This window comes from Calypte anna, chromosome 1 (assembly GCF_003957555.1).
Source record: "Calypte anna isolate BGI_N300 chromosome 1, bCalAnn1_v1.p, whole genome shotgun sequence".
Taxonomy (NCBI): domain Eukaryota; kingdom Metazoa; phylum Chordata; class Aves; order Apodiformes; family Trochilidae; genus Calypte; species Calypte anna.
Genome location: NC_044244.1, coordinates 99481899 through 99499480, shown reverse-complemented (window position 1 = coordinate 99499480; position 17582 = coordinate 99481899). Strand labels below are relative to the sequence as shown.

General features: G+C 40.1%; 1 protein-coding gene across 1 annotated transcript; it reads left to right on the top strand.

The window, feature by feature from the left end:
* The first annotated feature begins 4152 nt into the window (after positions 1 to 4152).
* Positions 4153 to 12206, top strand: HSPA13 (heat shock protein family A (Hsp70) member 13). Its single transcript, XM_008502941.2, has 5 exons — positions 4153 to 4253; positions 5377 to 5717; positions 6579 to 6792; positions 7392 to 7559; positions 8659 to 12206. The coding sequence occupies exons 1-5, from the start codon at positions 4229 to 4231 to the stop codon at positions 9327 to 9329; spliced, it is 1419 nt and encodes a 472-aa protein (XP_008501163.1). The 5' UTR covers positions 4153 to 4228; the 3' UTR covers positions 9330 to 12206.
* Positions 12207 to 17582: the final 5376 nt, after the last annotated feature.

Sequence of the window (17582 nt, the reverse complement as noted above, 5' to 3'; positions counted from 1 at the left end):
AGAAGATCAATGTTTTAATTATGGAAAGGAACTGTCAGTGAAGTTCTCTGCATTGCCATAATTTTGACACTGGGGTTGCACTAAGGCTAAGAACCTACTTTTATGTATGGTAAAAACTGAAAATGGGGTTACAGAATTTAGCAGCTAGATAAATTGCCTTTCTTCTCACAGAGATAGAAAACATAATTTCCACTTAAAAAGTACATCCAAATACTTTTCTCCCTTCCTCCTTCACAGAAAGAAACATGGTTTGACCATACTGGGTTGCTGGGATTAAACTGAATTGACCATGTCCCAGCCAGTGTGAAAAGTACTCCATGAAAAGGATTTGTTTGATCTGTTTTGTGTGATGGCAGAAAAGAGGATGCCTCACGAACTCAATTCCCTTTTCTCCAAGTGCAGGGATACAGCTGACACAAAACATCCTACAAAAGAAAATGAGTTGCATTTGATTGCACACACACTGAATGCTTGAACTGTGTTTAGCACATCACAGCCCTATGGTATGAGCTCCCCAGTGTAGCAGGTTTTCTTCCTGCAGACACCAGTTCACATCTGATGTGAGATGGTTTTAAAACCAGCCTCTGCGCTTACATTGTAAGAACAACTCTCTCCCTCAAGCTACTTGCAGACAAAAACATGTTTACCTCCACCTCTCAAAGCAGCAGGGGAAAACAACAGCCCCTTGAAGGAAATTAATCTCCAAACACCTTTTGAAATTATATAAACAGCTTACTATAAGAGTGAATAGATGTACTAATAAGGATAAACAAGCACTTGGCCCAGACCCTCAGAAGCATGTTGTTTCAGGAAAAAAAAAAAGCCTGTCTTCCAAGTGTCAGGCCCTAATCATGTTTATATATCCCTCACAACGTAGTGGATGGGGCAGATAAGGACTATCCATAGCTTTCCCCTCTCAGTCAAACAAGCTTCTCTTTCTATTGACCAAGGAATATTTTATTATTCTTCACAAAATCAATACATTTTCTCCAGAAACACTGAATCTTCACTTCTGCTCCTGAACCTGCTCCTAGCTGTAGCACTCCCTCGGAAAAAGGAAGAAAATGGAAATGGGCCTCACCCTTCTGGACAAGAGCTCTGCAAGTCAACATAAAAGAAACTGATAGAGAACACACCCTGGTAATACAACAAGAAACAAAGGCAAGCTCACTAGTTCTGACCGTTCTGCAGATGCAAGAGGTGTCAGGCATCTCTGTGCAGAGTTCAGAAGTATCCATAAGATATGGATATCCTAAGCAGGTCCTCACAGGTCATGGAGAAGACATGGGGAAAAAATTAGGCCACTCCTGGACTTCACCTGAGCATGGGTGCTGAAGATCAAAAGTTGCTTTCAAGGGACTCAGGAATATGTAGGATAGATCCAGCCTTCAAACTACACAAAGGCCAAAAAGAGCTACAAGGAGGAGGGTGGCTTCTGAAATTTTTTGGCATGATACAAATTTGCTGCAGGACAGGAAGCCTGCTAAGATGCTCTCTTTGATTTGATTCCCAGGCAGGTGTTCTGTGCTGTGTAATTCTGCAGGGAACAGCCAGGCCTCCAGGGAGTCAGAGGCAGGAGGGGATGTCTTGACAGATACTCTGAATTCATTAAGCAACTTCGTTTTGAAGAAACAGAATGGAAGCTATAAAGGAAAGGACATCTGAATTCTGTCCTTCAGCAGGTACCTTACCAAGTGAACCAAGTATCTTCCAGAGTTTTAACCTCAAGGACAAAAAAACAGCCTAGCCTATGCTTTGGAAAGGGAAGGAACATCTGAAATGAGGTTTTGTATCGGTATTTTTAAAAGATCCCTATACATCTGCAAATTGTCTGACATTGGTCCCTATGTATTAATGCACCAGGTTACTACTGAACATAAAAATTATAGGCAAAATCCATTGATATGGATTGTTTGTATGTCCTGTTTACCCTACTTTTTTTTTTTCTGCTCAGCATCCATTGACAGTTGCATAAAATACAAAGTGCCTGCACTTGAGTTATACAAGTGAAGAAATACTGTAAACAATTACTACAAAATTTCCTTCACTTTAATAACTTCAGAACGAGCACAATTACATTGGTCCCACTTCAAGAAACATGATTAAAGTATCCAACTCTTAGGCATGGAAAAGAAATTAGTTAGATATATAGTTAGAAAACAATCAGATCATAAGTCATTAAGAAAGCTGAATGGCTTAACCTTCTCTTCCCTGACCAAGGAGTTTCCATCTTCTCATGCAGAGAATGAACTAAGTTAACCATAAAAGGAGGGAACACACATTTTTTAATATTAAATGCTGCTTTTTTGCCTATAGAAGAAGCTTGTAAGAAGTAAGCTCCTGGGAATTACATTTGCATTATGTGTCTATCACAGAGAAACAGAGATGCTATACATGTTAAATGCAATAGAACTTAGCCTGTCTGGTCTTCCATTGTGCTATTTGTTACCAGCTACGAGCTATGAGCTTCTGAATGTTTTCTATTTAAAAACATCTAATTGTATGCCATTAAGGAAACACCAGATTCCCACAATTATTGTCTGCCTGGAACAGAAACCCCATCTGTAAGAACATGCAAACTGATTACTCTTTAAGAGGGCAGAGATTAGCAAAGGGACAGCTGACAAGAAGCAAACCCACACTGTACTTCATGTTGTATTCCTTGGATTAATTTCTACTTTTTAGATAGGAGGAAAGGAGACTGAGGGGAGACCTTATCTTTCACTACAGCTACCTAGAAGGAGGTTGTAGTGAGGTAGGTAGGTGTTGGTCTCTTCTCCCAAGCAACAAGCGATAGATCAAGAGGAAATGGCCCCATTTCCCAGGGGAGGTTTAGATTGGGTATCATGAAAAATTTCTTCATTGAAAGGTTTATTAGGTACTGGAACAGACTGCCCAGGGAAATTAGGTAGAGTCCCCATCCCTGGAGGTGTTTAGAATATGTGTAGATGTGGTGCTTAGAGACATGAGCTTGGCACAGCTACATTAACAGCTGCACTCCATTATCTTAGAATTTTTTACAACCTAAATTACTATGAGTTTGAGGGGCAGGTTTCATCCATAGGGATGATTTTTTTACTTGCCTAAATGTCAGGTGGGCAAGATGTAAACCTCCACTGACACAAAGAGTCAAAAGCTTCAATGCTTGTACCACTGTTGAACCACTACCTTCCAAGAACACTGTTAGGTTCCCAAAAAGCCTGTGAGAAGTTCAGGGAGACAAGAGAACATCTTTTCAAAAGGAAAAGTGTAACCTCTGCACCGGAGATCCCGGTGTTGGCTTTCAGTGATCACACGAACAAGAAACAGAATACCACAAATACCCTGAACTCGATTAAGTTATTGGACCAAAACCCCTTCCCAGGTCCTGGGTGGTCTTTATCTGCCGCCACAATAGGCACCAGTACCAGGTCCCTTAGGAGGGGGTTCCCCCATCCATGGTCTGGGCCATTCCCGCACAGCACCCGCCGCCTTGGCAAGAAGTATCCCAGCCGTGGCTAGCTGGGCCCACCACTTAGTGGCCAGCATCCACGCCAGGGCTGAGGGCAGCTGCCCACCCCGCCTTCGCCAAAGGCTCTGAAACGCGAACGCCAGGAATAACAATAAAACCAGAAATAATAATAGTTATAATTAAGTTTAAAGGCCTAGGAGTTTTAACGCGCGCTGATGCGGCACTGCCGAACCTGCGGTCTCTAACGCCTCACGGCGGCAGCAGTGAGCTCACACAACAGCGACGCCAGCACTGCCTGCCCGGGCCGGGCCCCACGCTACGTTCCTGCCCGGCACCGCACCGTGCTTCCCGCCGGTGCCACAGGGCATGAGGGCGTTGGTGGCGGGCGGGAAGCTGAGCATCGCAGCGGCCCCAGGCTCCGAGCCGCTGCCACGGCGCCACCGAACCCCACACAGAGATAGCCGCCGCGCCGCCACAAACCGAACTACCACTCCCAGCATGCACCGCGACATATCCAGTGCCGCTCTGCGTATGAGCCAGGGTGCGCATCATCTCTCCTGAATGACACTTCTCTCAGCCCATTCGTTGGCTCCCGCCGGAAACAGCCTCGCCCCCGTGCCTCCTGGGAGTTGTAGTTTTATTGCTCCCGCTGTACACAAACGTCAGTAAGGGGGGGTGGGAGGCTCGTACTCCCAGTCCCAGCGTGCCCCGCGGCGCTGCCCGGAAAGAGCCGTCAGCAGTGGACGTTGGCGGGCGGTGCTGGAGCCGGCGGCAGCGATGAGCGGGCAGATGGCGGTGCTGGGTGAGCGCTGGTGGGGGCCCGGGGGCCCAGTCCACCCCGCGGAATGATGAAGGGACGGTGTCTGGGTGGGGGAGAGCGGCGGTGGGGCCGGTGGAGTGCTGGGGTGCCCTCTCCCCGCCTATGGTGGCCTCTGCCTGGCAGGGCCCAGGCGGGGCTCGTCAGCTGCCTCAGGCGGTGGTCGCTGCCCTCGAGTGCCGCCTCTGATGGGGCTCTCGCAGTCTTCCTGACGGTGTTGTCGCCCCGGTTTGGCTTTTCGGCGTGGCACGGTTACCTGTGGCGTGTTCGGTGTGTTTCTCTGTTTGGAAAGGGGAAGTGCGCACTGAGGTATTGCTGAGAATTGCCGTGGAAGATTCACGGCCTGTTTCAAGCACAGCCATGGTGCCTCACGAGCATAAGACCTTAGCCACTTTTTGAAATTTAAGTTATTTATATTTCTTGTGATTTTCTTTGTGGCCGGTGCGCTCCTCTGAGGCGTTGTTTTTTATTAGATATCTTGATTTCTTGATGAAAAAACCAAGCCATCCTACTCTGCACTTGAGCTAGACTAGAAAAGATTCAGAGATGTGGTGAAATGCTTTTTGGGAGCTATGACTGAAATAGGAGGAGTTAGCTTGGTTTTGCATCTCCTTAGTTTTAGACTTCCAGTGAAGCTGGAGGAAATGCTGGAATTGGGAGTTTGACATCTCACTGTGATTTTGTGCAGTCTCATTAACTAGATGCCCCTTAGGGGTCATTCACAGGCAGTTCTCCCTGGAGTGTTAATTAACCTATATTTTTGAAGTGCCTTGCAGAGAAAATTTATTACAGGCTTGTCATATTTCTAGCTTTGCTGTGCTTTTTTGCCTTTTTTTACCAGTTTAGTATTTCATGCCTAAGATTTTTGACTCTTCTAACCACTTTTTGTTGATTTAAGGACCTGAACTTGCTGGTCACCTTTGTAGAAATTGAAAACTAATTAGGTAGCTGAGAGCTAAGCTGAGAGAGAGCTGAACTCTAAGCTGTGGCCTCAGGGCATAAAATAATATTTTATGAGGTGAAATGAAAAATGCTGCATATTTTGCATTGACTTCTAAGCTTACAGCAGTAGGTTCTCTAACCCTGTTTTTAAAAAAATCTGTTTCAGGTTCAGCCATTCTGGCTCTCTTGTTAGCTGGCTATCTAGCACAGCAATATTTACCAATGCCTACACCAAAAGTGATTGGAATTGACCTTGGCACAACTTACTGCTCTGTTGGTGTCTTTCTGCCTGGAACAGGGCAGGTGAAAGTTATTGCAGATGAAAATGGGCACAACAGCATACCAAGTATAGTCTCCTTCACAGACAAAGATGTGTATGTAGGATATGATGGCCTAGAACTGGCCGACTCAAATCCTCAGAACACCATCTATGATGCAAAAAGATTCATTGGGAAAATCTTCACTTCAGAGGAACTGAAAAGTGAAAGTAGCAGGTATCCCTTTAAGGTAAGGAGCCACCTTCTTCAGGTCTCTACAAGCAGTTATTTATAGGAAGTTTGAAAGGTGTAGTACATGACCAAACTTTCTGACCTTGAGTCATCTGGATATATCTGAAATGCCTGCAAACCAGAAGAGGTTATCCAGGGAGGGGGGGGGGGGAAACAGAAGTTGTGTACCTCTACATGAGAGCTAATAATGATTTTCCAGAAGACCAGGTCCTCTACTGTGAAATATGTTTCTGGGTAACCTTACAGCCCCTTCCCTTAAAGAATAAACTTTGCTTTGCTGGAACGTTTTCCCAGACGTTATAGAAAAAAGACAAGTGTATAAATTGCATCTTCTCTGTCCTGGAATAGTTTTTCCCTAGCACATCTCTAGTGCTTGACCAGGAGCAGATCTTGAAAGCTGCTTTTTTAAAGAAAGTATTGCATTTATTTAATATGGTGCATTATTTGCCATAAAGAGACAACTTTTCAGGTACTTCAGTCTTTGGATCCTTTACTTGTTAAGAGAAGCTGTGCCAGTACCAGCCTATTTACTTCCTTTCAGAAACTGAAGCTTTATCAGTAGGGTAAACCCAGGGATTAAAACCCTTTACTTTTATCTTTGAATGTGGTGTTGAAGTTGATTACACAGTTGCTGTTGCAACTTCTGGTTGCAGTGGGTGTTACTACTTTGGATATACTTGTATGTTTTGCATAATGCTTGTAGTTAGGGCATAAAAGTGATTCAAGCAGTGGCAAAAGCATATTCATATTTTTCCAGAATAAACTGACTATACACAAGAGAATGACAAGGCACAAGCATGAGTGGGAGAGCATAACATAAAGACTTCTCACCTGTTGGTTGTGTTCTTTCTCCTCCCAGATTTTCAATAACAATGGATCAGCTGAGTTTTCTTTGACAACTAATGAAACCTTTCACATAACTCCAGAGCATATTGGCTCTCAGCTCTTGTTGAAATTGAAGAGAATGGCTGAAAACTCTCTTGGCATGCCCATTTCCAAGGCAGTCATCTCTGTGCCAGCTGAGTTTGATGAAAGGCAACGGAATTCTACCATTAAGGCAGCCAACCTTGCAGGTGATGTCTCTTTACCCCAATGTTTCTTTGTGAAACCTTTAGATCTGTTTCACTAACAGTAAAGTCTTTGAGGAGGATATAGAAACAGTGAATCAGCAATAGAAAACTTCAGAATGTTGTGGGGTTTTTTTCTTCTTTTTTCACTGACCACTAACAGTTTTGAGGAACAACAGCAAGTTCTTGGATACTGACAGGTGCAGCTGACTAATGCAGACATGCTTAGCTAGTATTAGTAACTATTATTTCAGAGAAAATGGTCCTTTTGGTAATCTTTTTATAGAGAGCACCCTTGGACAATAATTTGAACAGAACTAGAACATGTGAAATACGTCTTCTTAGCAAGGTTTCTTTGGAAGAAATGTGTTTCAGAAAATCATAGTTCTTGATTTCACCCTGGTGCTGAAGTAGTACTTCTCAGTCTAAAATAATAGACTTCATTGGGTATTACTTCTTAGAAAAATACTTACTTTAGATTTGACTTTTTACTTAAGGTAAACTTGGTTAAAAAACAAAATCACAAAAAATAATGGTAAATGTCATTACAATGTGAGAACAGCTGTTTTCTCAAGTGTACCTAACTGTTGCTTTGCTCTTTGTAGGGCTAGAAATTTTACGAGTAATCAATGAGCCCACAGCTGCAGCTATGGCTTATGGACTTCACAAAGCTGATGTGTTTAATGTTCTGGTGGTGGATTTGGGTGGAGGAACTTTGGATGTGTCTCTGCTGAACAAGCAGGGAGGGATGTTCCTCACACGAGCCATGGCAGGTGAGAAAAGTACTTCACTTTCCCAAGGGATGAGGGAGAGAAAGGAAAGGTGCAACTAAAGTCATTGTTAAAGGAGCTTTTAAAAACATGAATTCTTGTTTTCAGTCAAAACAAAACAGTGGAAACTTGTAGAGAATTTTTCAACACAGATGAAAATTTGCAGGCTTTTTTTCTTAACTCAGTTTAACAGAAAGCATAACAGTTGTTTGAGAGGTCGTGGTACGAGAATAATCTTTCAGTAGAAATTGTTTATATAATTTTTTGCCTCTCTCTCAAGGGTAATATAAGATATATGCATTAATAAAGCTTGAAATTTACTGCTTGCATTTTCTCACTTGCTTCCCCTTCCAGCAGGGTATATACATACACTAAAGCAGCATGTAGTTTTTTGTGTAAGTGCATGAAGACACTGAATAACTTGAAACTGTTAAAGCAGTGATCCCTATAAAGCTGTGCTGTGAAAGCACTTAGAGAAAAAAACCCTCTGGGCAGAAGTAGAAATTTGAAACTGGGAATTTTAGCTGGAAAAACAATTTGCTGTGAGACATTGCCTCGGGTTACAGAGTTCCAGCTAGAAATCTGTTATATATTTTCATATTTTCTTCAACGGAGAATATCTCTGAGTTAACAACCAATGTTTTTTTTTGTTTTTTTTTTAATTACAGTGAAACAGCAGTTCTAGGGTAAAAACACTAAAGGGGATAAATCTAAAATAGTTACTAAATAGGTATCTGGAAATTGTTATTCCTGGATTTGTCATTGGACAATTATAGGATGTCAGGTTGGAGGGAACCTCAAAGATCATCTGGTTCAACCCTTCAAGTATTATTGTTTGTATGATGTGTCTCAGCTCCCTGTTGAGTTGAGACTTGAAACTTTCCAAAGTTTTTGAACTTGATGATCTCAGAGGGCCTTTCCAACCCGGATGATTCTGTGATTCTGTTGGGATAGCTCTGTGAGCTCCTGTGTTATGCTAATGGTCCTAGTATCACCTCTTCTGGCCCTTGTACACCATCTCTATAAAAGAGAAGATGTGTGCTGCTTTCTGAAGTTTTGAAGGTGCTGTGTCTGATGTCTGTCTTTCTTTTGGATGTTTCAGGGAACAACAAACTTGGAGGCCAGGATTTTAATCAGAGGTTGATGCTGTATTTATATGATCAGCTCCATCAAACGTATGGTTCTCTGCCAACAAGAAAAGAAGAAATACATCGCCTCAGACAGGCTGTGGAAGCAGTTAAATTAAATTTGACTGTTAATGAGACAGCTATGCTGAGGGTATTGTTGACTATGCCAGAAAGGAAACTTACAAAAGAACTTCCAGAAAGTGAAGTAAAAACAAACACTCTGCTAAAAGGCAAGCCTTCAGAAACAGTGAAATATCTGCAAAATCTTGCAGACACTTCAGAAGTAGAGAATAATTCTGGCAGTGTGGTGTTTGAAACAGAAATCTCCAGGAAGCTGTTTGAGATGTTAAATGAGGACCTTTTTGAGAAGATTCTTGTGCCCATTGAACAGGTGTTGAAGGAAGGCCACCTACACAAAGCAGAAGTGGATGAAATTGTGTTAGTTGGAGGCTCCACCCGGATTCCTCAAATACGCAAAGTTATTCAGGATTTCTTTGGAAAGGAACCTAACACCTCTGTAGATCCTGATCTGGCTGTTGTAATGGGCGTAGCTATCCAAGCAGGAATTGTTGGTGGGTCCTGGCCTCTCCAAGTCAGCGCTGTAGAGATTCCTAATAAGCATTTACGGAAGACTAATTTTAACTGATCATAAACTCCTTCCCATTGCATTCCATCTCTCCAAAAGCATACTATGATGGTGCAGAATTGCCTGACTGGCAGGGGAGCCTAATCTTAGCCATATTATATTAATTCTTATCTATTCCAGTTCAGTGTCACTGGACCCCTAACTGTGTTGAATCTAGATGTTACTATAAAGGTACAAGTCATTTTTGGAAGTTCTGAAGTATCCTGTGTTTGCTGGTGGACTGGATATTGGATGAAAATGCCAGTGATGACTCGCTCACGTTTTCTTGCTAAATTTTATTAGCAAATCCAGAAGAGGTGTATGTTTAAAATGTAAAGGGAGTGTAACCAAAGTTTAGAGGTAATGTGCTATGGCACTGTAGTTGTTCCTGGGGCCATCATATTTACTTGGAAAGAATATGAAGCAGTGTCAATGCACATAGCCCTAGCAGTGTTGAGCTTAGATTTATTTATTAAATTGAGTCATTTGGGCATTTAAGCACATTTCTAAAGGGTATGTTGTAGCTTGAATGAGACTTATGCATTCACTTGATTCTGCTATTCATAACAGCACAACAGTATTGGTGAGGTTATGTGACAAACTGTTTCATGTTTCAGCCAAATGGTATTAAGAGACATGGCTCTTGCTAATGTGGAGTACCACAGTGCCTCCTAGGGCTGCTTTCCTGAGCTGGTTGTGGTGGTTGACATACAGGTGTTCTGATATACATACCACTGATCTTCTCCACAGTAAACAAGGGCATTGGCCAGCTAGTTATACCCCCCCATCATTTTGAAAACAGTAATTTTGTGTATCCTAAAGTCACACCTGTGTGTCTTCCTTTGAATTTGACCAATATTAATTTAATTGTTGTGTATCTACAACTTTGTGACATTTTTCTCCTGGAGTACCCCAAGCTGCACTGTTTTCGGGGAGAAATTGTGGGACAGAAGGATCCTAGATGACATCTAGTTCCTGTAGTCCTAGTAAAAGAAAATTCACCCAAGTGTTGCATACTTTTTATGTTGTATCTCTGGTTTAAGTTGTTTCGTATCCTCACTCTAAGCTCAACATAGATCAGAGATTGTAGATGTTCTTTTGGGAGAGGAAGCAGTGTGTGTGTAACTCAAGTGGAGGTCACACTTTGTAAAACTTTAGTTTAGACAAATAATATTCTGCCCAGCTATCTAACAAATGAACAGGAAGAAAAAAAGTTAGAAGATCTGAAAAAAAAAAAAACCCCAAACCAAAAACCAGTGACAGTTCTGCCTTCTTTAGATGGTTAAATCAGTAATTAAAGGCCAGATGAGTTCTTATGTCTGTGTAGAATTTTACACAATGAAAGCACTTCATTCAGCTCAGACTGGCTTCGACATGTATCAACCCAATCTTACTACTGTAACTTCCAGTATCAGGTGGTTCTAAGCATTTGCTTATATTCTCCAGAATAATTTTGCTGCTTTTGCAAGCTTTTGTATTAAGCTTGCAAAAAAAAAAAAAGTGTGTGGGACTTAGATTTATTGTTTAACTTATGACCATATTAAAATAGGCTTCTTATTCTCCTGGCAGTAGGCCTGATTTATGGCACTGCTTTAAATCAGTTGTGCTGATTCAGCTGTTTGCATAACTATTGTCTAAACATTTCTTTGGAGCAATCTAATTAAAATCCTCTTAAATGGAATCATAGTTGCACACAAGCATTCCATCAGCATTGCTTAACTTCAAAGAAGTTTCACAAAGTATTACTAACATCTGTTTTAATTTCCCCAAGTTGAAAGAGTGGTGTTTTTGGGTTTTTTTAATTTGAGGATTTTTTTCTTTTATAGCTCTTTTTTGCTAATTCTGTATGGAACTTGTAGTAACACATGATGATGTGCTCAAAAGGTGTTGCACAGTTACAGGCAGTGAATGGTAAGGCCCAAAAAAACTGCAACCCCTGAGTTGATAGAAGTGCCTCTCCAGTGGAATAATGGGTGAATGCCAATACACAGCACAGTTCCTATATGCAGTTGCTATTTGGGACCTTGCCTTCCAGATACATGTGGATGTATTTAACTCAACATGGATTCCAATGTGTTCGGAGTCATTGTGGCCTTTTCTTCTGTCCTGCTGTAAATTCATCTCAAAGTCTACTGGAATTGCAGTAGGTTTTTAGTCCTCATTTTACTCATGCACTGTGTAAAATGAGGAGGCCTGTAGAAAACCAGAACTGCATCGCAGTGAAGTTAATCTTTTGAAAGCTTTTTGCAATTCTGGGACAAGCTAGCTGGGAGTGTGGGAGTAATTCAACTGTTAAACTCTCAATGCAAATAAGTGAAGTACTTTGTTCTTTTTCTTGCACATACTCCTTCACTCTGGAGGAGTTAAATCTCCTTCAGTGTTCATCTAGGAATTGTAAGGGATGGGTAGGTTGTTTACATGTGAAAATAATTTGCAAAGGGTATTTATTCAGATTTCTATCAGATATTTTCTGTTAGTAGAAAAGATACTGTACATTGGGTATCTCACAACATGTCCTTATTTATTAAATAACGGATTTCTGCAGTCAAGTTACTTATTTTGTGTCGTGATTTTTAGTACTGTATTTTGGCACAAACCATTGAATTTTAAAGATGCATCCTCTCTCTTTTAATTGTACGTTTTGGGATATGCACATGTACTGTTTACAAAAAGTCTCTCTTTAAATAAATAGATATTTTAAAGATAAAATCTGAGAAAGGCTGCCTGTGGTGTTTGCTGTGTAACAAACTTATATAGCTAAAACTTGTTCTGCGAGTTGAAATTCTGAAAGTATTAAGATGCCTCACCAAATCTATGTTGCTGAATTCAGTGCCATTGACATGCATTTTATAAATAACCCTTCAGAATGGTTTTAATAAAAGCAAATTCTGCCCCTTGGGCATGCCTTGTTTCAGCTTCTCTGGGAAGTACTGCTACAGCTCTGTGTGCCTGTATCTTCCTTGAATTCCTTTGGAGGTTTGCAGGTGATGTTGTAATCCCTTAACTTACTGAGGAGTTGCTACACCTGAGCAACAGATCTTCTCTGGAAAGTGGTACAGGAGGAGCATTAGGAACTGTGGTGTCAGGGGGAAAAACCCCTTCTTAAGCTGCAGCTTCGTTTCCCCACACTTGCCTTTCTGTGGCCTGTTTTTTGCATTTTTATTGAAGAACTTCAAGAACCGTAACAAAAAATGGAAATCAGCGTTTCTGTGGCCTATAGAAGAACTTGCACGCCCTGCAATGAGTGCTGAGGTTTGCATTAAAATCTGCTATCAAAGAGAGTTGCATCTGACTCCGTTTTTTCTGGGATACTTTCACAATGTGATTTTGTCATGCTCATCTAGATCTATAAGAAGTGGTTTTCAGTTATTTGAAATCCTTTCTCAATTACTCAAATTGCAAGATCAAAAGGAAAATTACATGAATGGGTCAAGTTTATTGCCTCAAAAATTACCTAAGTATACATGCAGATACATAATTCCTAAAATATAGCACCAAATTACATCTGCCTGTATGCTCACAAAAATAAGGGGGTTTTTTTATGAATCTGTAGTCATAATAAGAATGTATTAACTAAATGGGCATGTCAGGGCACTTAATATAAGTGCTATTTTGTTTTGGAACCTGAGATTTTCACTACTTTCTGAAATCTTAGGAAGGCTCTTTGGGAGTGACTGAACAAAATCTTTTAAGTCACACAGATCCAACACCTCCCACAGTTCAAGAGAAGAATGTTTTCCAAGTGGATCTAAATTTGCCTGCAGTGTCCCAGAAAACAAGATGTGGTTCTAAATTACAGAATGTGAGTGCACAAGTCCAATACAACACAAAAATTACGAGGCTACAATTATGTCAAATATTCTTAATTTCCTACAGAAAAGGTGATATATTTAACAATTATTGCAAAAACAAGCATCCCTAGCTTCTGTGCACTGGATACAGAAGGGAATGTCTGGAAAAAGTACATGTAGACTAGTATATGACAAGGTGCATATGTGTGACATCCAGCACTTACAACTATAGAAGCAAGTGTTCAATAGTTAAGCCTAAACCCTTTTTAAGATGCTCAAAAAAGCCTTTTCTTAAAAAGGCAAATTTAAGAAGTCAGTACTTGAATACTTGCAGGTTTAGAAACAAAACTGATGTTTTTAGAGGCAGTGAACAGACATCTTGGCCTAGTGCAGTCACAGTGGTTGTGACCCAATAGATAGATTGTGAAAGTTACATGCAAGGAGAACAGTGACCATTTTGAGGGAGGCAGGTGACCAAAAAGGTTTGTTCAAATGGTATAATGTGTATTCTTCAATTTAATTTCAAGTTACTTGCTCTAGAACCTCATTGAATTTGCAAATCTGTACTTGCATGATTGTTAAAACTGTATGAGATATATTTGGCTGATCTGAAAAAGTATGTGCACACTGAAAGCTTTATTATCTTGCCATGCCTTTTTCTATCCCCAGACTTTTATCTTCATCCAGTTCCTCCTCTTCATCTTATCTTCTTCACCTATGCACTTCAACTCTCCAGACTCTACCTCTTCTCCACAATATCCAGTCTCCACTTTTCCACCCCTCCAATTCTAGTTTGCTTGTCTGATCCCAACTTTTTCGTTCACTGAACTTTCCTGTACCTCCCTCAATCAGTTGTCTTGATGTGGATCCAATATACTCCAGCATATTGGAAAGCAGTAAATCAGACCTGCAAGTGCCATTTAAGAAAATACCATGTAATTTACAGCTGTCAGACAATTTCCAGATCTGTGGAGTATTAGCTGCTTAAAACAAGAAAAATATTACAGCTGACCATGTATGAATTGCTGTGTTTTGAGGTCTGGCAGGAAAATCGAATTTGGGTTAGTGTTTGTTATTCTTGATGCAAAAATTCTACCAGAAACTGTAAATTTACCGATCCCCTGGGCCAATATATTTCTCAAAAAAATAGCAGCCAAGGATTTGAAGGAACGTATATATGTTTTGGTTTTTTTTTTTCCTATTTAGGTCATTCTTGGAAAGGCCCAGGCTATTTTGGTTTAAATATTAGCCTCATCTCTATGCACAGTCTGCAGTAGAGACACACAGGAAATATTACCAGGGGTAAAGCTCTAGAAAAACTAGGAAAAAGAATAGACCTTCCTTTGGTAAATGCCAGATAAATCTGTTCAAACTGGTGTTAACATCACCCATGCATAAAAATAGTTTTATGAATGGCACTCAAGGAACATGCAAAAAGTCTTCAGGTGATCATTAAATTTGTGTTTTGGGTTTTACTTTATACTAGAGCATTTCAGCATAAATCAGTTTACCAGCAACATAATCCTAATGATATATGCACTTGAGTTTCCTGCCCTGTTCTGGAGTAAGCAGGGACAGCTTTACATGATAGACCAGAGAAGATCAATTTAAATACATATTATAAGATTCATGTATACAACACTTTACTACCTACTTTATACAGACATATTTAAGAGTTATTTAAAATTATTTTAGCCTTCAGGCAGACTTGACAACAGCACATGTAGCTATACATGCACAGATACCAGAGAATATAAATTGTTCTTGCTAAGACTGTTAAACAAAGTCTGGCATAATAAAACCTAATGTCATACTTGTGGTCTCCCTGTTTTGAGGCTTCTCACATGTAACTGCCAACAGGCAGTTGTGACATTTTTCCAGATAGCATTATGCTAACAGTGTTTATTGTTAGTTAATGATTGCTCTCTAATCAAATAGCTAAGGTTCTCAAAAATTCAATTCTAAAACCTGATAGGCCATAACAGAGCCTGTTTTCTAAGTGAAATTCTGTTGGAGTTTTATGCCCCCATCTTTTGGCATTCTGTGGACTTGGGTTATAATTTCTTGGGGGAAAAAAATAGTGTCTTGTGCTGCTTAGGGAAAAAAAAAAAAGTTATCTCTAAAACATATCCCACCTGTGAAATAAATCCAAGATTTCCACATAGGTCATGGAGTCCAACAGTTGATATATCAATTCCATCAATAATTATTTTGTCTTTAGATCTCTCTACGTAAGTAATTTGTGAATGTTGATTTACCAGCTCCTGTTCTTCCAAGAATTCCAACCTGAAACAGAAAGTTCTGTGATAAAGACTAGAAATTTCCATGCCAAATGCTCCACATGAAAAATGATTAGAGAATATTAGATATTTAAAAAGAGACTGGATGTGGCACTCAGTGCCATGGTCTGGTAACCGCAGCGGTGGTTCAGGGGTTGGACTTGATGATCTCTGAGGTCCCTTCCAACCCAGCCAATTCTATGATTCTATGATTCTATTTTTCCTCCATCTGGCATAATAATTTACATAATAATTAAGATCTATTTTAAAAAGCAACGTAGCAATACAGTTCACCTTACTTCAAGACAAGTTTCAAATGTGGCCATCACATTTACTTTTACAAGGACAAGGTCAAAGTAAATCTTTTCATTAAACCTATAAGTAAGCATTCCAACATAACATTCAGTAAGGGAACGTGAGCAAGAAGTATATACATGAAGTAAAGTTACTACACGACTGGGATTATCTGGATTAACAAAATACTAAAAAATACCTTAAAAATAAACCACACATTCTCATATGCAATGTGGTAGCAGGAAAATGTTTACACAGGTACTTACATTCAAAGCACAGGATATTAATAAACCCATTGGAGCAGAATTTATTGTATTTCCAGCCAGTGCTATGAATAGTGGATCAAAGAACACCCTTAAATTTCCCAGAAATTCAAGCCTGACTGATAGCCACCTGTTATAAAACAAGGCAAAGAAAAAAGTGAATTACTTATAAAATTTTTCATAGTATAGTGAACATATAGCTAACATAATGACTCTTTGAGATAATTGTATTAGCAATTTACCCACTTTACAAAAAAGATAAGTACTATCATTCCCATTTTACAGATGGACTGGGAAGGTTATATGATGTTACCTAGAACTGGTAGCATGGCAAAAAATAAAATAGAGGTCCTAAGTCCTGGTTAATGTTCTCTCCACTTCTGGTTAATGTTCTCTTCACTTCTCATACTGCTTTCCTGCTCTTCCCGTCTGTAAAAGACTCAGGTATATGACCAAAAACAAGAACTGAAAATCTTCTTCCTGCTAATCTCTGCTTGTGACAGAACTGAATCACATGGGAAGGACAGGAAAATATGCTATTTCATAAACAAGCTTGTTTATTATTATCACCCACTTACTATTGTGATCTGGAATGAAATACCTTTCCTATCTGTCACGGTTTAATAGTGGCCTGGCAATTAAACCAAATGACAGATGCTCTCTATAAATTCCCCTCCCCTCCCAGATAAAGGAGAGAGAATAAGGGAGAGAGACTTATGGGTTGGAAACTAAACTACACAGCTTTAATGAAACAGTAATGATAAATAGGAAAAATTACTAAATATATACAAATATACAGGAAAATTGATACCACATTCCTCCCCCTCCTCCCCTAGTAACTCTCACGTCACCACCAATACAGGACACTATGGCAGGACTGCATTATCATAGAATCATTTAGGTTGGAAAAGACCCTTAAGATCATCAGGTAAACCTAATACTGCCAAGTCTACCACTAAACCACATCCCTAAGCACCGTGTTGACACATCCCTCCAGAGATGATGACTCAATATATTGTGACTCATCCTTAGCCAAGGCAACATTGAACTGCTGGGGTTCAGGACAATTACAAAGGAAGGGTTTTGTCTTAACAGTGTTTTTTACCCTCTTAAGTGTCAACAAAAGCTGGTCTTAAAAATGGCAAAATAGGGCTGATGAATACCATGAACCTGCACGAACTCTGAATGAAAAATAGATTCTTCAGAATTGGGAATGCCATACCATTTCTGAAGTGGAAAAAACCCAAGAGGACTGCTATTGACAATGTTCTCAAAGGAAGTCCTAAATATCTGTGAATCAAAGAGAGACACAAGCATAGACACTGGAGTGTACCTCCTGTCAGTGGCAGCTCTCAGGCTTTCAAGCTGGCAAGTATTTCCCTCCCTGAGGGCTGCAAAAAAAGCCAGTGTCTACCTTAACTACAGCGAACTTCCAGCATCCCATTCCTGTACAGTTCTGTCTCAGTACTAGAGTTGGGGTTAATGTGGATGCCATTGTGTTTATCACATTTTTTGGAGGTCATAAAATTCTGATAAGGGTTGACCTCATTATCCCCTAGGGTCACTCAAACCTCTACTGAAGTTTTAACTAATACAAAGTTGAATTTGCCACACTCTTGATAAATTAAAGAAAAAATAACACAGCTT

Bases quoted from the DNA above. Each gene is read 5' to 3' on its own strand.
- HSPA13 (XM_008502941.2), top strand. From the start codon at position 4,229: ATGAGCGGGCAGATGGCGGTGCTGG. The intron at 5,718-6,578 runs GTAAGGAGCCAC...TTCTCCTCCCAG, and splicing joins GTAGCAGGTATCCCTTTAAG to ATTTTCAATAACAATGGATC. The intron at 7,560-8,658 runs GTGAGAAAAGTA...TGGATGTTTCAG, and splicing joins CCTCACACGAGCCATGGCAG to GGAACAACAAACTTGGAGGC.